Source organism: Carcharhinus amblyrhynchos, chromosome 3, assembly GCF_965287045.1.
Source record: "Carcharhinus amblyrhynchos chromosome 3, sCarAmb.v2.hapA, whole genome shotgun sequence".
NCBI classification, from domain to species: domain Eukaryota; kingdom Metazoa; phylum Chordata; class Chondrichthyes; order Carcharhiniformes; family Carcharhinidae; genus Carcharhinus; species Carcharhinus amblyrhynchos.
In genome coordinates, this window is record NC_137326.1 from 15,302,596 (window position 1) to 15,328,338 (window position 25,743).

Consider the following 25,743-nt stretch of genomic DNA (forward strand, 5'->3'; position numbering starts at 1 on the left):
TCAGATCTGACTCCAAAGCCAGAGCTCTGACCGAGAAGCCCTAATTCCTATATGTAGTAGACCCTATTTTTGACTCCCTACAGCCTGCTCAAGTGGCTTCATTGCCATGTAGTTTAACAGGCAAGTTCTAGACGCTGCCCACCCCTGACATGGAGGCTCTGTTTCCTGAACCATTTCCAAAGCATCAACATGGCTATAAAGGTTACCGGTTCCAAACTGAAATGAATCCTGGTCACAAAATGTACGCTGGATGGCATTATAACAATGGTCACCACGTGTCAAAAGTACCTCATTGACTGTTAAGTGCTTTGGACGGCCATCTCATGTGAAAAAGCACCACACAAATACTTTCACATCATACATCAAGTGCTAATGGTTAGTCACTCAGCCTCTTCGGAAATGCTGCCCTGAAAAGTCATTAAACAAACACAAGGAGCGGTTAAGAAGGTTCCGTGCCATTCCATTGGCATTATTGCAGAAAGTACAAATATAGAAGAGACATTCGCGTCAGTGGAATGGCTTGAGAATATGCCTCAATGTCTTAATTCTGCAAAAACTGCCAATATTCAAGTTTTGTGGCATATTTCTACATTCAGAAAAAAATTGGTCATCTTTACAATTCCATTCCATCTGGTGCAGAACCATAATTCAGCCCAAAGAGCGAGAGTGTCCAGAACAACCTCAATGTAACTAAAATCATTATTGAGCCAATGGGCGTTACAGAAGTTCAAAGCCACTGTACTGTGAAGTATATTTTTTTTCAAGTTAAAGACAATTCATTTTACTAATGGTTTAAGCAACAACATTTTAAAAATTTACTCTCAGTCTTCGAGTAGCCAATTAGCTTCAAATTCTGCAGAACAGAAAATATTTTAGCGACTACGCTCAAATCCTATTTTCGGATTTCACACTCCTGCTATTCTGTTAAGGTGTTACACACTCTGCCAAGTCAGAAACCGCAAGGTCATACTCTATTTAACTTAACCAAAGTTGTTTCTAGGAAGTTAGGTTCCATCAGTTCTTCCAATTGATAAATCTTTCCTGCAACTATTTACCTCCAAATTACACAGGAATAAAAGAAAACATCCAAAATCCTCAGATCTGTAATGCATTTGATTAGCTAACCTGAGTGAGCGTTGCAAAGTATCTCTCAGTTCCTGTAGCCAGCAAGGCTTTGTTTTGTAAGTGTTCTTCTTAAACTGATGCACTGAATAATCCTGCATTCCACCTGAAAATGCAGCCCTGAGAACGTTTTCTCCTAGCAAGTAAGTAAATAAAATGCCCTCAGTCCTATAAAACATTTCAGTTTATTTATTAGTGTCATAAGTAGGCTTACAGTAACACTGTAATGAAGTTACTGTGAAAATGACACAAATAAGGAAGTAACTTTAAATGAGAGTAGCTCATCAGATAGGGTTTGGACAAATGGGGGTGGTTGGGTGATGGAAATTACAATTAAGTGCAGAAGGAGGAACTTTGGATGTTGGTTGGATTAACGGATACTTTCAACTCCTTTCAAGTGTTATCTTGTAACTTCATTAACTAGAACGCTTTATCAAACAGATCTTTACAAAACAGAACCAGGGCCAGAATTCTCTGGTCTCTCAGCCATGCTACCACTGCCAGTGAGACTGGAGAATTTGGCACTCAGCCAAATCTTTCCAGGCTGGAATTCTCTGGTCTCGCATGTCCCACCATCGACAAGAATGGAGAATTTGGTGTTTGGTCAAATCTCCATTTACAGCAGCGGGACTGGAGAATCTCAGCCACGGATGAAGTTGGACAATTCTGGCCCCATTCACAACAGTGGGACCGGAGAATCCCAGCTGAGGATCGGGTTGGAGAATTCTGGCCCCATTCACAGCAGCGGGACTGGAGAATCCCAGTCGTGGGTGAGGTCGGCGAATTCTGACCCCATTCACAGCAGCGGGATTGGAGAATCCCAGTCGTGGGTGAGGTCGGCAAATTCTGACCCCATCCACAGCAGCAGGACTGGAGAATCACAGCTGCAGACAAGGTTGGAGAATCCAGGCCCAGAACTGAAAGAAAAGGAAAGTTTATACATTCTAATTTGAAGGTCAATAAAAGTGTAGTTTAGAGAACAGTGTAATTTTAATATAATGACATTGGTTTACAATCATTATAGACCAGCAGTGGATAAGTTCTTTTTTAAAAATGACAGCACTGGAGTAGTAAACAAAAACTGGATTCTGTCTGGGCTAGTGTATATATGGTAGCAGGGAATGTATAATCAAACATGTGGCATCAATAAAACAAAAATGATGCAAGATTCCTATTCTAAACTTTTATCTCATGAAGCAGTAAGATATGAGATTGTGCACTTCCTTACACAGTAAATTTCCTGTCAGTTGGACTAACAGAGGAGAAGGAGAACAGAATAAAAGGTAAGATTTATTTAAAGAGAAATCTCAAAGCTGTAATTTTGGCTTTCCAACAAATAACCTAACATGAATAAACATCAGGACAATAATCCTCTTTCTTTCATTTGTTTAAAAATCTTGGCTCTCATTTATCTACATTTTCAGCAGCATTGCTACAATAGGTGGCACTGATAAACCATTAAAACCTTTACCTAGGTGTGTAAGTACGTAAAAATCTGGTCATCCAAAAGATAACTTACAAATTTACATTGGTTGTGTGTAAGTTAAATAAACCAGGTCAAAGAATCATAGAACCCTACAGTGCAGAAAGAGGCCCTTTGGCCCATCGAGTCTGCACTGACCACAATCCTACCCAGGTCCTACCCCCATATCCCTACATATTTTACCCACTAATCCCTCTAACCTATACATCTCAGGACACTAAGGGGCAATTTTAGCATGGCCAATCAATCGAACCCGCACATCTTTTGATACATCAACCCTTTAGTGGCAACAAAAGGTTAATCCAAGAGATCATATTTCTGGACGCACAATTCTGGAATTCTGGTAGCACATTTAAGAATCTCCCAGAAGAGAAAGGAAAACAATAGCAGCTATGTTGTGGCTAGGAAGTTTAGACCTAAGTGTACTTAAAAAGTGTGGATGAAAATAACATGCTTTCTTCCAAGTAACCTTTTTCCAACTAGCTCATTACAGTGTACCTGGAAACAGTTCTCCTCACCACAATAATTAAGAGTACCTACAACAGGTGAAAGATGTATGGAGGGAGATTTGGGTAAGTCCTATATGTACTCACCTTGATGGTGTAACAATACCCCATTTCATGAGATCCTACAGTGCAGGAGGCTAGTCAGCCTATCGAGTCTGCACCGACCACAGTCTCACCCAGGCCCTATCCCGTAACCACATGTATTTACCCTAGCTAGTCCCTGACACTAAGAGGCAATTGAACATGGCCAATCCACCTAACCTGCATGTCTTTGGATTGTGGGAGGAAATCAGAGCACCCGAGGAAACCCATGCGGGCACGGGGAGAAAGTGCAAACTACACATAGGCAGTGACCCGAGTCAGGAATTGAACCCAGGTCCCTGGCACTGTGAGGCAGCAGTGCTAAGCACTATACCTCCGCACCACCCTATCATTTGTACTGACATTTCTGATCTGTGTATCAACCACCATGAAATGAATGCTTAGAAAGATTACGCAACAAAGATCGAGGCTCTCCAATTTGATGCAAACATAGATGAGGGTTCACTTCTTGATTCAGTAACTTGCGAGGCGAACCCAGTGACCCAGGTGAACCTGGCAGCAAGAGTGTGAAAATGGCATCTCCTGATGGGTATTTATTTAAAAATTACCCAAATATTGAAACTAATTTCATTTGATAATTTTGAACTAAGAAAGGCTGTTTGCTTTCCCTAACTCGAGGTGAGGGTGTTATATGATAGAGATCACTCTCACACAAAGGGTTGAATTACAACTTCGTACACCACCACTTTAGCGCACTAGCAATATTTCCCAACTTGTTGACTGAACCATTGTACGGAGCTCACCAACATTTCGTTGCTGTTCTAAGTTTGGCTTGTTGGTACTGTGGATCCCGCAACATGTTCACATTTTTGTGCTGTGGAAGGCACTTAAGTGCTTGTTTGCCATCACAACATCATCAAGAATTTCACAGAACACAAAAGGACACATACATAACCAGAATCTGCATTTAACCAGGCTATGCCTCGTAAGTAAATAAATACAAACTATTGTTTAAAAATAAAACAGATTTTATAACCGTTTTTTTAAAAAAAGGAACTTTTTAAAGAAAAGGCTGCGATTTCAGTGGTTTTAGTCACAGACACAATCATCAGAATGCCGTGAAAATTCTACCCAAAATATCAGCTGGTGTCACCACTGCCTCCTGTTCAAGCAATGCATCCCGGGAAAAAGTGACAAGTTAGCCCGTGTGCTGTTGTGCTATACCATAAAACTCTCAAAAGGGTGTCTGGACTGTCTTCAAAGCCCATTACTTTTACATCCCAAAATTCTGAGATGGAATACCTTATTCCAGGTTTTTTGTGAGTGGACTTACGAGATGCCTTTCAAAAGATTTTAACAGAATGGGAGTTGCCTCATTGTCGATCAGTGCAATTAATTATTATCAACAAAATATCCCAAACGAGATGAATTTTTCTCCCCTTTTTAAATTTTATACCTTTCTCAGAGGTGCAAAGCCAATGTGCAGAGTGGACCGGGCAAACCCTGAATCCATCTCCTTGCTTGCTCCCAAAATCAATTCAAATTGAATCCAATTCATGGTCCCGACAAAAGAGCCATACCAGATCCAAGCTGACGCGAATAGGTATCGCATCGGATCTCAGGCTCGATCCGACACTTGATCCTAGTCAAAAGGCCGAGAAGTGAGGCAGATTTTTCAGACATATAAACACTACTGCAGCCATGTTGAGGCAGGAGGCTGCATCCTAACGATGTAGGCCCCAAATGACATAAGAGACATTTCTAAGTAGTTGTGACAAAAATTTGTATAAAGTTTTATTGTGGATCTGACAATTGTACCAAACATCTTCTAATATTTATGTGAATTGAGATGATATCAAAAAAATTAGATTTAAATACAAATCTGAATTCCACGATCTAAACTGATGTCCTGTCTCACAGATTGTACCATAAAAGATTCTTACTGCACATACCCCAATATGGAGGAACGATTGCGGGTCCTTCACTTCAAGGGAATGACATTTGAAAACATCTGCTACTCTGCTTTGAGTCTATCTTCTTCACACACTAGAAGACCTTGCTTTGGAAGTCTTTGTGTCCCTCTAGAGGGTTAACACTGCTGTTAAAATACTGGATGTGCAAGCATACTATTTCTGACATTATAATAAATTAAAAGACATAATCAAGCCTACCTCAAAACAAAGTAACAGAAACTGATTTCCATTGTTACGGGGGAACCGACCAATATTTAAAACTTGACCTGAAGCCCATGACCAACCCATCCTGTCCCACCCCTTGCCCTCCCTATAAGACTAGCAAATCCTTTGCATGCCCTATCAAATACTGAACCTCGCCTGTAGTATAATTTTGGAGCCCAAAAGGAATCACACTTTTTCTTAATTAAAACTGAGCTTTTCAAAAAAAAACACTTTACAAGTAGTTAACAGACAACGGGATCTGACAGGAGGGTATCAGTCTCTTCAAATGATGGACATTACAGTTATTCGCTCCTTTATTAAAAATAACAGACCCTTTGCAAGTATACAACGGGTCACGATGGACAATAAAAAGAGTTTCACTTAATCAAAACGTAACAGCAGCAACAGCAGTAACAGGAAAGTCTGAATAAACTGTGAAAGATTGTTCTGGGTCAGGAACTTATCTTGATTAAATTTTACATGACAGGGAATTTGAAAAAAATTACTTAATTAAAAAAAAATGGTTTCTGTACTTTGAAAAGATTCCAAGCACCCAAGTATTAACCAAACAGAAATGAGCCAGCCTCAAGGATACTCAGTAATCCCAAAGGCTATTTACTTTTGGGATCTCAAACTCTCACGGGCTTTTCATCACACTTAGCTGAAAAACGTTACGTGTTTGATCATCTCGCTCTGTTTCAGGGAATTTGGACAGCACTGGTGAGTGCAACCAAAAAACATCAATCAACTTTTTTTCTAGATGGGACAATTAGCAGGGCAGTAAAATGGGATATCAAGATAAGAATCTCCTTCTTTTTCAAAGAGCTCATAACCATCATTGGGTGACCAAAGGACAAGGGATTGTATCGAGAAACAGACATGAGTGGTCTGTTGCAAGATATTACGATATCTCACGGGCATGAAACATTCAAACTGGCTATGGAAAATGAGACTAGTCCATTTATAGGGATGATGGTTCCAAAATTAATTCTTAATTCCCTCCCAAAGCTTTTCAGACTTCAACAGAGTGGCAGATGACACTCCTACTTCCCCAACAACAGGGCCTTCTAAGGACTCGAATTCTTGGTCTCCTGCTCAGGAATAACAGATAATTCCCATCACGCAGTGTGTGCTGCTGGCAATCCTATATTTACCAAATTAACATGACCCAACACCATTTTAGCGTCCGGACACTTCCATGTTTTTGCCCTAACATCTGTGCCAGATCCCAAACTCATCTTGCAGATTCCAACATAGGACAGTAATACCTTTCTTTTAGGATTAGTTTAAAAAAAATTAAATCTCTCTTGTGGAAAAAATATTAACATCATTTGTCCATTTGATATGCTGACTCTTTAGACTTTGTTTTATCTTTTGTGTTGTTTGCTAAGTTGTTTAATAGTCTACAATATGAACACTCCCAATCGGCAGTCCAGTGTGGGTGGAAATGGCCTGGGAGCAAGGGAAAGCGACTCTTTTCGTTGCTACGCAACACCTGATGCACCGTAGGAGTCTACGTTTCTTCATTCCCACAGCTGAAATTAACAGAGGAAGCGGGTTTCCGTAAGGCACTCCTGTACTCAGCAAGCTTGTTCACTGGTCATGGTGTCTCGTTGTTACTCCTTTGCGTTTATGCAAAGATGCCTCAACTCTTCCTCCAGGTCATCCCTCAGTGGTTTCTCCTGTCACAAGTCTGTGACCTTGTTCTCCACAGACGCAGCTATCTGCTGTAACCGGTAACCTAGCTGCATTTTCTGTGCGGTTGGATCCTCTTCTAGTGCTGTGATGATCTGAATTAAGACAAGAAGGGAAACCAGGTATTCAGCTGGCAGTTTCACATAAATTCAGGCAGTTCAAAGATATTCAGGACGATGCAGGAGATAGCTTTTTCCTTCCCGCTATGGCTACTCTGGTTTGAAAACGTGCTTGGCCTACATGAGCACTGATTCGGTCAAGCACCCAAAGACCACATCTAATCTGCATGTTCTGCCGTAGAACAGAGAACAGTACAGCACAGGTGTAGTCCCTTCTGCCCACAATGTGGTGCCGAACATGATTCCAAATTAAGCTAATCCCTTCTATCTGCCCTTGGTTTATATCCCTCTAGTTCTTGCATATTCATGTGTTTATCTAAATGCCCCTACCATATCTGCCTTCACCACCACACTTGCCAGCACCTTCCAGACACCTATCACTCTGTGTAAAAACTGCCCCCTCACGTCTCCTTTGAACTTTCCTCCTCTCACTTTAAGTGCTTCCCCCCTAGTATTAGACATTTCAACTCTGGGAAAAAGATTCTGACTGTCAACCCTATATCTGTGCCTCTCATAATTATATAGAGTTTCTATCTGGTCTCCCCTCAGCCTCTACAGCTCCAGAGAAAACAACCATAGTTAGTCTAGCCTCTTTTCATAGCGCATACTCCCTAATCCAGGTAGCACCCTGATAATCCTCTTCTGCACCCACTCCAAACCTTCCACATCTTTCCTGTAATGTGGCGACCAGAATTGAACGTTGTACTCTAAATGTAGCCTAACCAAAGTTTTATAAAGCTGCAACATGACTTTTGTTTTCAATGCCCTGACCAATAGAGGCAAGCATCTCACACACCTTCTTTACCACCCTATCTACCTGTGTGGCCACTTTCAGGGAGCTATGGACATGAATCCCAAGATCCCTCTGTACATCAGTGCTGTCCAAGGTCCTGCCATTAACAGTATACTTGCCTTGGAATGCAAAGGCATCAACCTTTCTGACAAACTCCCCAGGTATTGATGTCACCATCTCCAATCTTTACTTCTCCCATGCAAACTTCCTCAGATCACCTATTTCAGACTGTTCTGATGTGGCCGCTTGTTCTCCTTCCTAGAATTTGGCACGGTTTATTTTATTTTAAATCCTAAGTGTGTTGCTGGCTCATCCATGGGTGCCTGATTTATCCTGTATTGAAATTTAAGCATTAGATTCTCCCATCAAATCCTCTGTCCAATTAAATAATCTTGAACAGGGATTCCATGAACTTCAAAGGCTCTGAACTCCCAGCCACCTGATGAAGGAACGTGTTCTGAAAGCTTGGGGCAATTGCTACAAGTAAACTTGTTGGACTTTAAGCTGGTGTTGTGAGATTTCTTTTTGTTTGGCTAATTCAGAAATGGAATATGCCCCGACTTACTGCATGCATCAAGCAGTTCATCTATGAATAACAGGAAGTTTTTAAATACGTGGTGGCATAGTGGTTAGCACTGCTGCCTTACAGCACCAGGGACTGAAGTTCAATTCTGGCTTTGGGTCACTGTCTATATAGAGTTTGCACATTCTTCCCATGTCTGCGTGGGTTTCCTCCAGGTGCTCCGGTTTCCCCCCATAGTCCAAAGTTAGGTTGATTGGCCATGCTGAATTGACTCTAGTGAGAGGATTAGCAGCGTAGTTATGTGGGGTTATAGGAATAGGACCTGGGTGGGACTGTGGCCGGTACAGACTCAATGGGCTGAATGGCCTCCTTCTGGATTCAAATACAGTTTTTGCTGCTTTAACGGAATTCTAACCCCAAGGGCGTAATCACAAAGTGGCTGAAATTCAGGGCAACATCCAGCCTCCCAGCCGTGTTTCCTGCTGGCTGGAGGTGGCATGTTACTTGCTGGCAGCAGGATTCTCAGGTGCTGCGACTGTCAATGGGAATTCCAATGGGACTGTCACCTAATGCCAGTGGGAAATCCCACGGGCGGGGTGCGTTGCTGGCGGGTCTGGAGAATCCCACTGGCGTGAACGGCTGTAGAATTCCGGCCCCAATGTTTGGAGCACTTTAAAAGCCACCATTCCTGATCTAAGTCTCTGCACAGAATTGTGACTGTCCCTAACTGCCCGGTCTCCACAAAATAAAGGCAAAACACTGCTGATGCTGGAATGTGAAACAAAGAGAGAATAGAGCTAACGTTTGGAGTCAGGATCACCCTTGGTCAGAGCCACATTGGCTCTATTCTCTCTCCACAGATGCTGCCAGACCTGCTGAGATTTTCCAGCATTTTCTGCTTCTGTGCCTGGTCTCCATACCTGGTCATAGTACTTGTTGATGTATTTATAGAGTTCGTGGAGAGCCACGAGGGAGTTCATGTCACTGGAATAATTCTGTAAAAGAAGAGGACACTGGCTGTAAAGAGAATCACCACTGGGGGTTTCGCCTCTCAAAAAAAAAACTAGTTCCTGAATCATCACAGTGTATAAAATGCTGCACGTCAAAGTCAGCCTTTAGTCTGGACAAGCTAAAGAATCAACCATTCCTGCAGTTGCTGCCAATTGGCCCAATTCTTGGAGATGCCTGTTCTATTCTCAAGTACTTACCCTGGAGAGCTCAGCTAAAGCAGAGTTCATTTCCTGGTCACTAGCTGAGATGGTCTGTCGAATGTCTGCATAGTACCTGTCAGAAATAGCAGAGTCCAGTCAGTGACAGTACCGAGCAAACCCCCACACATGTAAACGCCTTTGTCCAGCATGAATCTAACTTTACCCTTTCTTCCACAGAAATTAAACCCACCGAAAGCTGTACCTTATTTCAAACATTCACCAATACAGACATAAATCCCTTAAAACTACCTTTGTTTTCCTGAGATTCAGAAGAAACTTAAAGAGGGGTGAGAATATGGAACTTGCTACCACAGAAAGTGAGCAAAACAGATGCATTTAAGAGGGGAAACTAGACATGCCTACAAGGGAGAAGGGAACAGAGGGTTACCTCTGATGATAAGTTCAGATGAGAAAAGATGGGAGAAGGCGCAAGTGAAACATAAAACCAGCATGGACTGGCTGGGCTGAATGGCCTGTTTCTGTGCTGTATATGCGATGTATATAGTTAGCTTGTGAATTATGCAGTGATTTCTTATAATAGAAAAGTCAAACAACCAGACTGGATAACAATTAATTTGCAAAACCTGAAAAGGTGAGGAAGGTGATGGCCTAGTGGTATTATCACTAGACTATTAAACCTCAGTTAATATTATGGAGACTCGGGGTTCAAATCCCACCACAGCAGATGATGAAATTTGAATTCAATAAAAATCATCTGGAATTAAGAATCTATTGATGACTTGAAACCATTGTTGATTGTCGGAAAAGCCCATCTGGTTCACTCGTGTTCTTTAGGGAAGGAAATTTGCCGTCCTTACCTGGTCTGGTCTACATGTGACTCCCGAGCAACAGCAATGTGGGTGACTCTCAACTGCCCTCTGAGGCACCCTAGTAAGTTCAAGGGCAACTAGGATGGGCAATAAAAGCTGGCCTACCAACAACACCCATGACCCATGAATGAATAAAAAAAAATACCGTTTTAAAAGTTATCCCAGATAAATTTTGTAAACTTTCAGGTCTCCTTTATTTTTGGGTAACCAGTCTGTCAGGTAGGAATCAGTTCTTGTTATTCCTTACATCACATCGTTCAATGATATAAAAATGTAAATGAACAGATCAGGAGAATTGCAGTTTGAATACGTTGTTGATCTTCCTAAAAGCAATCATTTGTCAAATGATTAATTACCATTATGACACGTACTGTGCCAGTCTCACTGTTGCCTGCATTTAATCCCAGCAATTTCCCAGGCGTACCTGGCAGAAAACTGGCATTTCACACTCAAATTACACCTGGTCTAGCTGGGAAATGCCACTTTGATGCCCTTCCAGTCCAGGAACTTTGTAGATAATGTTTTTGAATGAGAAATTTGAGTCAAACAAGATTCTTCAACCTCTATAAAAGCAAATGATCGTCCATGTAGAGTTTGCACATTCTCACCATGTCTGCATGGGTTTCCTCCGACATAGATATGCAGCTTAGCTGGATTGGCCACGCTAAACTGCCCCTTAGTGTCCAAGGATATGCAGGTTAGATGGATTAGCCATGGGAAATGTGTGGGGTTATGGGGATAGGACAGGGGCAGAGGACCTGGGTAAGATAAGCAGTCAGAAAATTGGTGCAGACTCGATGGGACAAATGGCCTCCTGCGCTGTAGGAATTCTATAATAATAATTATTCAAATCAGGATTCTTTATCACGTCTTATCATGTCAGGCCAGCTGCAAAACATTTAGCTGGATGGGACCTATATTTCCCAAGTGTTTGAGTTAGCTAATAAAGTTACACGTCAATAAAATCAATACAAATAACACCTAAACTGGGAATATTTCGCATTTGGAGAGTGCTGGACATATTACCTTCCTGGGCCTATTGTTGGCATTTATATATCTATAGGTGGGTATACAAAATTTATAACAAAAACAAATGCTGGAAATACTCAGCAGGTTCTGGTAACAAGGGTCAAGAGCTAACATTTCAGGCCTGTAACCTTTCATCAAGGTTTTGGCCACAGATTACGGACCCGAAACTTTGTTTCTCTCCTTACACATTTTGCCAGAATGTGCTGAGTTTTTCCAGTATTTTCTGTTTTTATTTCAGGTTTCTGGCATCTTGTGCAAAACTAACAATTAAGTTTCCAAATCCGCAAGGGAAGGCGATGGCCTAATGGTATTATTGCTGAACTATTAACCCAGAAACTTAAATAATGTTCTGGGGACCTGGGTTCAAATCCTGCCACAGTGGATGGTGGAATCTGAATTCAATAAAAAATATCTGGAATTAAGAATCTTCTGATGGCCGTGAAACCATTGTCGATTGTCAGAAAAAACCCATCTGGTTCGCTGGGTCCTTGAAGTAAGGAAATCTGCCATCCTTACTTGGTCTGGCCTACATGTGATTCCAGAGCTACAGCAATGTGGTTGACTCTCAGTTGCCCTTGGGCAGTAAATGCTGACCAGCCAATGTCCATTTCCCACGAATGAATAAAAAAAATTCCCTGGAAATCTTGAAATCTTCCAGTAATGAATTACAATCAAGATTGGGTTCAGGTACTGGAGCAGGTGTATAACTGAATTGCTTCTTGATATTGTTCATGAAGTAAACATCTTGGCAACAAATCTTATTCCGGCCAAATCTCAACGTATGCTTTAGGGGTGATAAATGGGTTTGAGAACCCGGTACAAATTACACATGATAAACAAGCTGAACATTTTGGATCTGTGTCGAGTTAATAGACTAACATGACAATATTAAGGTAAAGTATGGGTCGCTATTGGGGAAATCAGTTGAAAAGATGTGCTGATGTAAGGGAGGAGGAAGCATCAATAGCAGAGGAATAAATATTCATGACCTGAGCAAGCAGTGATAATGACTGTCGCATGTCCCAGTGTCTTGGAGGACAGGGATCAACAGCAGCTCAAGGTTTTATATGACAACAGCAATTGCTTGCTGAGTGTTTCTTTAGCTAACTGGAGAATTGTTTACTGCTGTGACACAAAGATCCTCTCAACAGGACAATGGCACTGGGTGAAATTATAGATACTTACAGTCAGGCTGGTAAGACATGCGTTGCTGAAGTATTATTTATACCAAGAGTACCCTTTCCACCAAGGGTGCTGTGGGAAGAGAAGGTCAAAGGGAGCAGCATTGAAGAAATGGCTTCAAAACCTGACTCGTAAAATGTTTGAAGAAAGTTGGCTTCCCCAAAATAATTCCAGGCCAACAAACTGACAACTTCAATTTTCTCGACATTTCCTGGACACCAGTGCATAACCCACAAGGCAAAGCGAGAGAAAAATGGACATGCCAGGATTCTTACCTCTCCACCATCTGTTTATATCGAGGGATGTCCCTGGCATACAGCAATTTATTAATTGGAGAATCCTGGAATTAAAAATTCAACAGAGTCACATCAATTGAACCTGAAGCAACAACAGGCATCCTCATGACAAATTCCATTCTGATCAAATCTCAGTGCATGCTTTAGAGGTGAAAAGGGAGAGGGGATGGGTGGCCTGTACAAGTTGAATCTTTTGGAGCTCTGTGTTGACTCAACAGAATAACACGACAACATTAGGGTAAAACATGGGTCACTAATGCAAGCTATTGGGGAGTCAGTTGAAAAGACTGTTGAGTTTGGTGCTGACAAATGGTCTCAAATATAGGGGCCGGAAATCTCCAGTCTCATATGCCCCACCGCCGCAGCAAGAATGGAAAATTTTGCATAACACTGCAGCAGGACTGGAGAATTCCAGATGTGGGCGAGGTCAGAGAATCCCAGCCCGGGTTTCAAACAGAAATGTCGACCTCTCCAATGTTGATTACTCTTCCTGCTTTATTTCATTCAAAATTGAGCCTATAAAATTGGCCGCAGAAGCTTCTGCTTGTCCATGCAAGGAACAATGCCACGGCAAGAGAGTCTTAACCAGCTCCATTAAGCTAAGTTGTTGCCCAACAATAGTTCCCACGTGAACAGCTGAAGGATGAGCCATCTGGTTGCAGGATTCTTCACTGCGACACTGCCAAAACCCAAGGAAATTGCTCACTCTTCACCACCCCCCCCGCACCCCTTTAAATAGGAAGTTGCAGGTGAAGAGATGGTGCACAAAAAGAAAGAAAACCGATTTCTAGATTACAAACTTAACAATCACGCACATTTTCTTACTTTAACATTTTAAATGTCAATGCTGCTACTTATAATGGGAACTATGCTGTCACTTTTTAAATACACCAAAGAACAAAGAACAATACAGCACAGGAAACGGGCCCTTCGGCCCTCCAAGCCTGCGCTGCTCATTGGTCCAACTAGACCATTCAACGTCACATTCCAGTATCACTAATGGCCATACAAAATTCTTTGCATGATAAATCCAGTGTCATACTGGATTCCCAATGGAGATATAACAATAAGGACAGAATGTCTGACTTTAAGATGTGAATTGAATCACAAGCGTACCCATGGGTCCAAGTATCCCACAGCCTCAAGCATCACCAGTTGGGCAGCACGGTGGCACAGTGGTTAGCACTACTGCCTCACAGTGCCAGGGAGCCAGGTTCAATCCCCAGCTTGCGTCTCTGTCTGTGCGGAGTCTGCACATTTTCCCACGATCTGCGTGGGTTTCCTCTGGGTGATCCGGTTTCCTCCCACAGTCCAAAAAATGTGCTGGTTGGATACATTGGCCATGCTAAATTCTCCCTCGACGTCCCTGAACAGGCGCCACAATATGGAGACTATAGGATTTCCACAGTAACTTCATTCTAGTGTTAATGTAAGCTTACTCATGACAGTAATGGTAAATAGAAATAAATTGTAGCACAGTAGGAGTCTAAAGCTTGTGAGTACAGAGACCAGAGTACAAAATTTAGGCCAAAACAGCAGTGCAGTACCGAGGGGGTGCTGCACTGTTGAAGATGTTGGGCGTGGATTTTCCAGCCTTTTCCATCGGCAAGATCTTCTGGTCCTGCCAAAGGTGATCCTCGTGGTGGGTTCCCTGATGGCAGAGATGGACGAGCCACGCAAAACAGTACAGGCCTCCTGCCAGCAGCTACTTCTGCTGCCAGAAAACATGCTGTGGGGAGAGGTTTGGGGGGTGGGCAGGTTGGAGGGAAGAGGGGAGGAGGTGGTGGGGGAGGAGGGTCCATTGTCTTTTGGTTGAGATGTTGACACATTAAAACCAAAGCCCCTCCTGTCGTTTTGCATCATTTAAAATAAGAGCAAGGCACTCTCCTGGTTAATCTTTATCCCTCTGTTTTGGGAGGGGGGGGCGGGGACACGGTTGCACCGTGGTCAGTGCTGCTGCCTCACAGTGGCAGGGACCCGGGTTCGATTCCTGGCTTGGGTCACTGTCTGTACAGAATTTGCACGTCCTCTCTGTGTCTGCGTGGGTTTCCTTCAGATGCTCCAGTTTCCTCCCACAGTCTGAAAGACGTACTGGTTAGGTGCATTGGCCATACTAAATTCTCCTTCAGTGTACCCGAACAGGTGCTGGAGTGTGGCGACTAGGGGATTTTCACAGCAACTTCATCGCAGTGTGAATGTAAGCCTACTGGTGACCAATAAACAAACCTTTTACTTTACTTTTTAGATTCTCTGTACATTATCACGTCACTGCTTTGTGGGAGCTTGCTCTGCAGAAACTGGCTGCTACATTTCCTGTATTGCTTCCTTTAAAAATAAACAACTTAGTTGAACTGCTTTTTTTTTAAGCGCTTTGGGACATCCTGAAGTTGTGAAAGGTGCTGTATATAAACACAAGACTTCCTTTTTGATACGTTTACTGTTGCCAGCCTAAGTTGTTGCCCCGGTTTCCTCCCGGGCCTTGCTTCCCCATTGAATACACTTACCCGGCCCAGCTTGTGTTCTGCGATAGTACAGGAATCCATGAAAGTCTGAGCAATGACGGATAGCATGGCGTCGACGTTATCTGATACCTGGACGTCAAAGGTGAAGTGAGGATTTTTAATAATGTTTATCCAGAAACGAAGAGGCAGACTGGGGGGAAAAAGAAACAAAAATCTAATTTTATATCTCCAAGTAACTTTCTGTCTACACATTCCACTCTTTACCAAATTTAACAAGCTAATCATTAAGTTATCAAATAAGCCAAACTGACTTGAACCCCACATCCTGGATTCCTCCTCTTCCGATATTCTAACGCTTAATTGTTGAAAGTCAGGAGTCCTTACTCAGGAGGGCGGCACGGTAGCACAGTGGTTAGCACTGCTGCTTCACAGCTCCAGGGGCCTGGGTTCGATTCCCGTTTCTGGTCACTGTCTGCGCGGAGTTTGCACATTCTCCTCATGTCTGCGTGGGTTTCCTCCGGGTGCTCCGGTTTGCTTCCAAAGATGTGCGGGTTAGGTTGATTGGCCATGCTAAAATTGCCCCTTAGTGTCCTGGGATGTGTAGATTAGAGGGGTTAGCGGGTAAATGTGTGGGGATAGGGCCTGGGTGGGATTGTGGTCAGTGCAGACTCGATGGGCCGAAGGGCCTGTTTCTGCACTGTAGGGTTCTATGATCTTAATAACATGCAACATTTCAAATATGTCTCTAACAGTGAAAGGACTATTCATGGTCACTTGATCAATCTTGAGATGTTGCAAATGCAGACTGTTTAAATACCCCGTTGGATTTACTAAATATTTTTAGTGACTGGTCAAAGGATGGCACGGTGCCTCACAGCACCAGGGACCCAGGTTCAATTCCAGCCTCAGGTCACCGTCTGGGTGGAGTTTGCATGTTCTGTCTGTGTGGGTTTCCTCCGGGTGCTCCGGTTTCCTCTTGAAGTCCAAAGATGTGCAGGCTAGGTGGATTGGCCACGGTAAAAATTGCCCCTTATATCCCAAGGTGTGTAGTTGGGGAGGATTAGTGAGATAAAGTTTCAGGGATAGGGCCTGGGCGTGGTGCACTGTCAGAGAATTGGTGCAGACTCGTAGGGCCAAATGGCCTCCTTCTGCGCTGTAAGTATTCTATGATTCTATGTTCTTTCTTTCTACTTATCCACGCTGTCCTTTTCGCACGAGGGCAGCACCGTTGCACGGTGGTTAGCACTGCTGCCTCACAGTGCCAGGGACCTGGGTTCGATTCCGGCCTCGGGTCACTGTCTGTGTGGAGTTTGAACTTTCTCCCAGGGTTTCCTCCGGGTGCTCCTACACGCCAAGGATGTACAGGTTAGGTTGATTGGCCTTGCTAAATCGACCCTAGCGCCAGGGGGATTAGCAGGGTAAATATGTGACATAACGGGAATAGGGCCTGGATGGGATTGACTTGAATGGCCTCCTTCTGCACCGTAGGGATTCTATGATATGGTCCTATGAATGCTATCAAGCTTCTACTCATTCTCCTCTCTCCGCAACATTGGAAATCTCTCAAATCTCTCCTCATGTTTAACTTCCGTTCCAGGCATGATGATGTTGAAACTATTGGGAAGCAGCTTCGGATTACATGTGTCACGTTGCCATGGAAACACATCACCAGATGGAGACTTGCTCATCGCAGTACATCGTACAAAGTAAACGTGATCATTTCTGTTGAATCCTAGATTGTGTTGTTACTCCCAGTACCCTTCCTCCGTCCAAAACTTGGCCACCAAATCTCTGCACCACCCTTCATACGTAACAGAAAAGACAGAGTCTTAAGCAACTTGCTGACGGAGGGAATTGTGTTCTGCGCTGTATAATTGTACGTTGCAGCTTTTGAGGAACAGAGCACAGGTCAGGCCATTTTCAGCGCTTGGTAATCCAATGCCAGAAGCAGGTAAATACCACACTGCACATTTACATACAGCACACGTACGTGACCATGTAAGCATTTACATATCAAATATATAGGAATAGAAGTGAAGGGAAATATGATAATAGAAATGCAGTGAAGTTGAACACAGCTAAAGGCAAAGCTTATTGTGCCCCAGGCTAAAGATTAGATGCAGGGGAAAAGAAATCACAGTGAAACCGCCCCTTTATTAGTGCCAGTCGTTTCATTTGCAACTGAGCTCCCTTCACAGAGGGAAAGGTTAGCAATATCCAAATATTTTCTTGTTGTAGATCTTAATCCGCTGGGAGTTGGTTTGTGGCCAAACAGACTTATCAACCTAGATTCCCTTGTCAGGGGAGATTCTGGGACGATTGCCGCTGACTGCAAAAATTTCTGTCCTCTTACCATTTTCTGTTCTTCCATCTGGAACTTGCTATCCCGGGGAGGGTGGAGTCATATCAGACAGGGGTCAGGTTGGGTCAGGGCAAGAGTTGGGAACGTACAGGATTCGATTTATTATTGTCACATGTATTAGTACACACTGAAAAGTATTGTTTCTTGCATGCCATACAGACAAAGCATACCACTCATAGAGAAGGAAAGAAGAGAGTACAGAATGTAGTGTTACAGTCATAGCTAAGGTGTAGAAAAAAATCGACTTAAGGCAAGCTAGGTCCATTCAAAAGTCTGACAGCAGCAGGGAAGAAGGTGTTCTTGAGTTGGTTGGTACATGACCTCAGATTTTTGTATCTTTTTCCTGATGGAAGAAGGTGGAAGAGAGAATGTCTGAGGTGATTGAGGTCCTTAATTAAAGTTGGCTGTTTTGCTGAGGCAGCGGAAATTGTCAGTTTGGGTTGTGTGTGGGAAGTGTTGGTTTGAGTTACACTGTTAATCACTGAGTTACACCAGAGATTAAACAGCAGAGCAATGTATGATAAGTATCTGGGTAAGTAGGGTGTATCAAGCGCAGCACTGAAGTCAGAGTTGGGAGACAAATGATGAGGGTTCCCAGGAGTGCAATATCAGTCCACTGGAAGTTTAAATTTCCTAAGCAATTTCAATGCCTGTAAGGATGTCCCCAACAAGCACCAGCAACTCAGCGCATCACTGCTCCCTATACTGAAAGATCAGACCCAAACTTCACCTTCTCAATTGGGAGTGAAAGTTCAAGGCCAGGTTTAAGAGGACAGTGTTTTAAAACATTGTTCCACACGGTTTCCTATCAGAATTGCTTTATGTTCGAAAATAAAGCAATATGGAAATCTAAAGCCATTCCAGTATTTTGTGAATTAAAATTCAATTAGAATTCAAAACAGAGCAAAGTAAAACCTGCCTTAAACAGTTTGATCCAGCTCTTTCTTAGCACAGAGGGGGGCGGGTTGGAACATGTGTGCAATAATGGGAATGTCACGATAGTGTCTCAAAACTATAATGACTGCCACACAACTGTGGGTCTCAGCTCACGGACTGCAAGACTGGCAATTCAAGAAAAAAAGACAATTCCCAGGAGGTTTACTGTACTCGCCCCTCCCCATATTTGCCCTGAGTACAATCTACTGACTTACTGGATCACATCAAAAGGACATTTAGTATCAACTGTGCAATTTCGGCTAGAGCCACATTAAGGTCAGATTGAGCAAGGGGAGGCTGACATACTCACCCCGCCTTTCTGGAATTAACAAACTAATTGTGTTGTATATTTTTCCTCGATGCTCATCATGAATGACCAATTTCACTAAGCGAAATGGCAGAATGGCACAGTGGTTAGCACTGCTGCCTCACAGCGCCAGGGTCCCAGGTTCGATTCTGTCCTCGGGTCACTGTCTGTATGATATTTGCACTTTCTCCTCGTGTCTGCATGGGTTTCCTCCGGAAGCTCCGGTTTCCTCCCACAGTCCAAAGATGTGCGGGTTAGGTTGATTGGCTGTGCTAAATTGACCCTAGTGTCGGGGGATTAGCAGGGCAAACGTGGGGTTACAGGACAAGGACCCAAGTGGAACAGGCTCGATGGGCCAAATGGCCTCCTTACATACTGTAGGGATTCTATGGAACTTCTCCTTCTGGGTTGCTGCTCCAGTGCTGCATGACTTTAATGGAACAGGCACTCAAATCCATGAGCTTCACTTGTTTTGATCAGGACGTTGCCTGGATCAACAATTAGATCGGAAAGAGCAAGAGAGAAGAAGGGCGAGCGAGTGGGAGAGAGCAAGAAGATGCAGCAGAGGGAAACAGCTGTGAGGGAGTGAGTTAGAAAGAGTGGGAAAATAACAGTTGATTTTGCTCCATTTCTCAGGAGTGTACACCGTGATCCACACTTTGTTGTCTCCAGATTCAAATCTTCTACTGCTCCCCGGGCCGATCACCTCACTGCCAACCTCAGTTCCCAACCACACAAAGTTTCACAGCACTTCTACAGTGCAGAAGGGGGCCATTCAGCCCATCGAATCTACACCGACCACAATCCCTGCCCAGGCCCTTCCTGTTGCTCCCAATTCGCCAACCCTTCAACTTGAAAATTCTCATCCCTGTTTTTCAATCTCTCTGTGGCTTTTCCCAATATTTTGTTTTAAAAGAGTGTGGGTGATTTACTGAAGTGAGATACCTGTTTAAATGTTTGCGTGACCATGTGGTTTAGAGGCAACATTGGCCTTGCTCTCTCCACCTCTGTACCTTCCTCCAGCTGTAGAACCATCCACATACTCTGTGTTCCCCGATTCAGGCCCATTGTGCATCCCCCAATTTCCAGCATTGAAACAGTGATGGCTGTATCTTCAGCTGAGCTGGAATCGCCTCTCCGGATCTCTTGGCCTCTCTTCCTTAAAGAAGCTGCTGAAATCCTAGCTCCTGGCTTGGGTCTCTGTCAGCGTGGGTTTCTTCCGTGTACTCCAATTTCCTCCCACAGTCCAAAAGGTATGTAGGTTAGGTGGATTGGCTGTGCTAAATTGCTCCATAGTGTCAGGGTAAATGCATGGGGCTGTGGGGATAGAGCCTGGGCAGAATTGTGATCGGTGCAGACTCGATGGGCTGAATGGTCTCCTTCTGCACTGCAAGGATTCTATGATTCTCTCTAATCACGCACTCCACTTGCTGACAATGTGTGTCTGATTCTGGATCTCTGAAGTGCCTTGGGGTATTTTGCTGACTTTGAAAGATGCTATAAACACACTAGTCAGGACAGACACAACATGACGTAGCCACAGACACACAGAAACGCACCCAGCCGCTTACCTCACTGCCTCAATTACCTGTTTGTTTTCCAGATGTGAATAGTTTCTGTGTCAGTAATCCCATGGTGCACTGCCTGTTCATCCAGCAGATCAAAGAAGTATTTGACCGCCAGGGGAACAGGCCGACTCGTGCTGAGGATCACCTGGAACAGATCATCAACAAACTTCTGCAGGGTGCCCTGAAAGGTGCAAGATATGAGAATCAAAAATCGCCTCCAGTATAACAACACCAGTCACAGCCACGCCAACATTACCCTTAGCAATCAGGAAATGAGTGCAGTGGGTTATAACAGCAGAGAAACCCCAGGCATGTTCTGCTCTCTCAGTCAGAAACGTGGGCTAGACATAGCAACATTACTGCCAGTCTTTTCCCTTGTCCTTGGCTTCTTAAACTCTGGCTCCTACCTTCATTGAAAGCAGTCGGGTTAGGTAGATCTCGGGGATGGCTTTCGCTCGTTCGCGTTCCCGCAAGCTGCCCCTTCTGTGCTTGGGAAGTTCCGGCTCCTCGCTGGCTTTGACCAGGTGCCAGACCTTGATCCCTCCTTCATCTGCGTCCTCCAACATCGGCGTCTCTGCAATGGGCGGGGGGTGTGTGAGTGGAAGGAGGGGGTGTATCAGAGGGGAGGGGTGCATCAGAGGGGAGGGAGGGATGTGTGGAGGGAGGGAGGGCCGTGGGCGTGTGGAAGAGGAGGAGACACATGCAAAACAGATAAATAGCAAATTTAAAAATATTGCAGACAAGATACTTTCAAGAGTCCAAAGATGTGCGGGTTAGTTCGATTGGCCATGCTAAAATTGCCACTTCGTGTCCTGAGATGCATAGGTTAGAGGGATTAGCGAATAAATGCGTAGGGATATGGGGGTAAGGCCTGGGTGGGATTGTGCTTGGTGCAGACTCAATGGGCCAAATGGCCTCTTTCTGCACTGTAGGGTTTCTATGATTCTTGTTAAGGGTAAACTGAGAAGCTTTTTTTTAAAATGTGGAATGTATATGAATTTAAGCAAAATAATTTAAAGCCTAGAGTCTTCTGCAGCATCTAGCAGGCTATTTTCTTCTTTATTAATCCAGACTAGTTTCAACTGTAATATGAATCGGTCACTGCCAAGATACGGATGCAGAGTATACAGCGCTGACACGGATACAGTATACAGCGCTGATAATGACACAGCAGGGGTCGGTTTTGCTCAGTTGGCTGGACAGCTGGTTAGTGATGCAGAGCGATGCCAACGGCGCAGGTTTAATTCCTGTACGGACTGAGGTTATACACAAAGGCTTCCCAACCTTGCCCCTCATCTGAGGTGCGAGATCCTCAGAATAAAATCACCGCCAGTCAGTTCTCTCTCTCTCTCGAAAGGGGGAAAGCAGCCTATGGTCACCTGGGGCTTTACTTACTTTACTGGTACACTGTTCAAGATTTCAGGTTTACTACGGATCCTTGAATTCAAACTTCATTTGATAATTCTTGTGGAAAGTTTTGGGATCAGAATGGTTTCTAAGACTGTTATTTGATGACCTCACTTGGGCGAGGGTCATAAAATCCCGCCCGAGGCCAACAGAGATTTCCGTTCAGCGACCCTCGCCTGCCCTGATTCAGGGGTGAGTGAGGTGGTAAAATTCCAGCCTAAAAGTTCGTTGTACATTACTTTCCTTCAGATTTATCTTAACCCTCCCTGGATCACAAGTGTTTAGGGGTGAGGTATGAACAGATGACAAAGGTACAGTTTTTCACTCACTCTCTCCTGCAGTGTAATCATGGTTTTCGTGATGTATGTGCTTGCTGAGACGTGGGACCAGAGCAACTGTGGCCCCATCAGTAACCTACAGAGAAATTTAAAACACAGAGGATCAGTGCAACTTTAAACTCACCCACATTGGAAAAGATTTCTTGCAACAATCAATATTTGGATTAAAAAGAATACATTGGGCAGGTTAACTGATCTGGAGATCTGGGCATTTGTACATTCTCTAATCACCCTCGATTGGGGCACATCTCCACATCTACACGTATTACCTTTACTGGATTATATTTCAAATACATTTTTTAAAAATTCATTTTCTGGGATGTGGCCATCGCTGGCTCAGCCAGCATTTATTGCCCATCCCGAGAATTATAGAATCCCTTCAGAATCATTGAATCCCTACAGTGCAGAGGGCGGCTAATCGGCCATTGAGCCTACACCAACAACAATCCCACACAGACCCTATTCCTGTAACCCCACGTATTTACCCTGCTAACCCCCTGACACTAAGGGGCAATTTAGCATCTTTGGAGTGCTAATCATTGTGCCACCAGAAGGTGGCAGTAAGCTGCCTTCTTGAACTGCTGCAGCCCCTGTGGAAGAGATACATTGTACTATCGTACACCAGACACTCAAAACTGACAGTGTGCCTTTCTATGCCCTGTTTGTGGTCAGAACTCCCCACTTACCTGATGAAGGAGCAGCGCTCCGAAAGCTAGTGGCATTTGTTACCAAATAACCCTGTTGGACTTTAACCTGGTGTTGAGAGACTTCTTACTATATAGGTACACCCACAGTGCAGTTAGGGAAGGAATTACTTGTACGTGAAGTTCACTCACATACAAAAAGTGGCCTTCCTGGGCACTGCTTGGAGTTCATGTCAGTGCCTCAATGGGAGGAAGTTTCTTTCCAATCCCCAAATCCTTCATCTCAACATGACCTCTTGCCCTTCCCCCGTCTAAGTTCATCGAGCCTTCCAACTCTGTTTGGCCCAAGTACTGCAACTCGATTCCCATATCCAATGCCACACAAGATCAAGTAATCTATTTACTGAAGATTGTTTGAAAGCTCCCAAGCTGACCTTGTAGTGCTGCAGGGTGTTGATACGCTTCCAATTTCCCTGGAGAACGGAGGTCAAGTCTTCGTCCGAAAGGATGAGATGTCCAGCCAATCCCGATCTCCATTCTAACGCAACATTAGAAAAGTTTTAACATACTCGAGACAAGCAAGCAGGATTTCTGCATTCCCAGACACATCAGCATTAATCCTCAGCAGGAGATATTTGCCAAGCCTTACCGTAAACAGATAAAGCTGTGCCTTCTCCAACCCAATTACAAACACCCCGAGGCATGCAAAATTCAGTCTCAGAAGAGATAACGTCGAACTCTGCTCCAATTAGAAAGTGTGCTCCCTCCCCAATCCTCTAAAGAACTGGAGCTTCCAAACTCCTATTGTCAACAAACAGGCTGTGGTCTTTTCCACTCGACTGATTCATCCTTAATCAAGAGTTTGGGAATGGCACAGTGGTTGGCACTGTTGCCTCACAGCGCCAGGGACCTGGGTTCAATTCCTGGCTTGGGTCACTGTCTGTGTGGAGTTTGCACGTTCTCCCAGTGTTTGCATGGATTTCCTCCGGGTGCTCCGGTTTCCTCCCACAGTCCAAAGATGTGTGGGTTAGGTGGATTGGCCACGTGAAATTTCTCCTTAGTGTCAGGGGGATTAGCGAGGGTAAATGCGTGGGGTTATGGGGATAGGGTGGGATTGGTGCAGACTCAGTAGGCTGAATGGCCTCCTTTGGCACTGAAGGGATTCTATGATTTAATGCCTTTTCAATCTGGATTCCAGTTCACCGCCAGTTCAGAAACCCAGCTCCAATCACAAGAACAATGTGTTGCTAATGTTGATCCTGGCTCACTGAACCATAGAATTCCTACGTTGCAGAAGGAGGTCATTCAGGCCTTCGGGTATGCACCAACTCTGCAAGAGAGCAGCTTACCCAGGCCCCTTCCCCATGCCACACCTTTACCATAGCTAATTTACATATCTTTGGACACTAGGGGGCTATTTACTACGGCCCATGCACATCTTTGGAGGAAACCGGAGCACACGAGGAAACCCACGCAGACACAGGGAGAATGTGCAGACTTCACACAGACAGCCAGCCAGCCCAAGGCTGGAATCGAACCTAGGACTTTGGCGCTGTGAAGCAGCAGTGCTACCCTTTTGCCATTCTGCCACCCTTTCTCACTGAAGTGATGACAAAAGCTCCATCCGATTCTCTGCTGCACCTCAACTGCAGAAAATGACAGGTTTTAACTTGCAAATAATATTTTAACAGGAAGATCCCAAATGCAGGATCTGAACTGAATCCCTTGGCTGCCCCGCATGCGAGTATGAAAACTATCAATGTTGTGGACATTTAGACTCTTGAGCCAGCATATAGTACGTGCTCACCAGCGAAGCAAAACATCTTCCAATTCTAGAAGACAAACCTGGAATGGTCAATTTCCCAGCTGGAATTCTGTATACCATCCATCCTAAGCTCTTTCACAAAAATCCTAATGTCTGTCAGTTTTCCATTAAAACCTTGACATTCCCTGTGCTTCTCACTCCAACCTGACTTCTGACGTACGTTGTCCTCACTACAATAAGAAACTCTCGCCAGAAACTTGTTTCTTACCCAGGTCAAGTGTTTCCACGTGCGGTCGGAGTGAGTAGGTCACTCCCTTGTGGATCTGGTCAATGATTTTCTCTTTGACTTGGGTAATGGTGTCGCAGTCCAATACTTTCACAGGTGACGGCTGCGCATCTTCTCCTTGGACCAGGACGTTGAGTGTCTGCGTTAGAGGATGGAGGACATCAAGAATTTAGTGAGCACCACGGAAACGGGATGGGACATTTCAGGTCCAAACGTTTCACTGGGGGTTTCCAAATACCCTCTTGCTTCACATCACAACTTTACCTGATGCCTCTCCTTAATACCCACATTAATTCGTCAAACCTGGCAAAGAATAAGGTTCAAGAAGAACATGCAGTTTTAATGAAGACATTTAAAGATTTAGTTTGAATCTCCTTCCGACCACAAATAGTCTTACAAAGCAGTGCACTGACCAATACTTGAAATGAGTAAACTGTACCCACTTATAGTGGCACAGTGGTTGGCACTGCTGCCTCACAGCGCCAGGGACCTGGGTTCAATTCCCGGCTTGGATCACTGCCTGTGTGGAGTTTGCATGTTCTCCCCATGTCTGCGTGGGTTTCCTCGGGGTGCTCTGGTTTCCACCCGCAGTCAAAAGATGTGCAGATTAGGTGGGTTGGCCATGCTAAATTGCCCCTTAATGTCGGGGGGACTAGCTAG

At 44.2% G+C, this 25,743-nt stretch overlaps 1 protein-coding gene across 6 annotated transcripts in view; it reads right to left on the reverse strand.

The window, feature by feature from the left end:
- Window positions 1–4,922: 4,922 nt before the first annotated feature.
- plxnb1b (plexin b1b) overlaps window positions 4,923–25,743 on the reverse strand; it is a 243,306-nt gene continuing 222,485 nt past the window's right edge. For all 6 annotated transcript variants that reach the window (XM_080181723.1, XM_080181719.1, XM_080181721.1 and 3 more), the window contains 10 exons: window positions 25,066–25,222; window positions 23,467–23,570; window positions 22,380–22,464; window positions 21,051–21,217; window positions 20,664–20,824; window positions 15,513–15,660; window positions 12,988–13,052; window positions 9,669–9,744; window positions 9,381–9,455; window positions 4,923–7,120 (listed from right to left, as the gene is read on the reverse strand). In XM_080181723.1, the coding sequence (XP_080037849.1) occupies window positions 7,016–7,120; window positions 9,381–9,455; window positions 9,669–9,744; window positions 12,988–13,052; window positions 15,513–15,660; window positions 20,664–20,824; window positions 21,051–21,217; window positions 22,380–22,464; window positions 23,467–23,570; window positions 25,066–25,222 (1,143 nt within the window). In that variant the 3' untranslated portion in view covers window positions 4,923–7,015. The remainder of the gene's footprint in view (window positions 7,121–9,380; window positions 9,456–9,668; window positions 9,745–12,987; window positions 13,053–15,512; window positions 15,661–20,663; window positions 20,825–21,050; window positions 21,218–22,379; window positions 22,465–23,466; window positions 23,571–25,065; window positions 25,223–25,743) is intronic.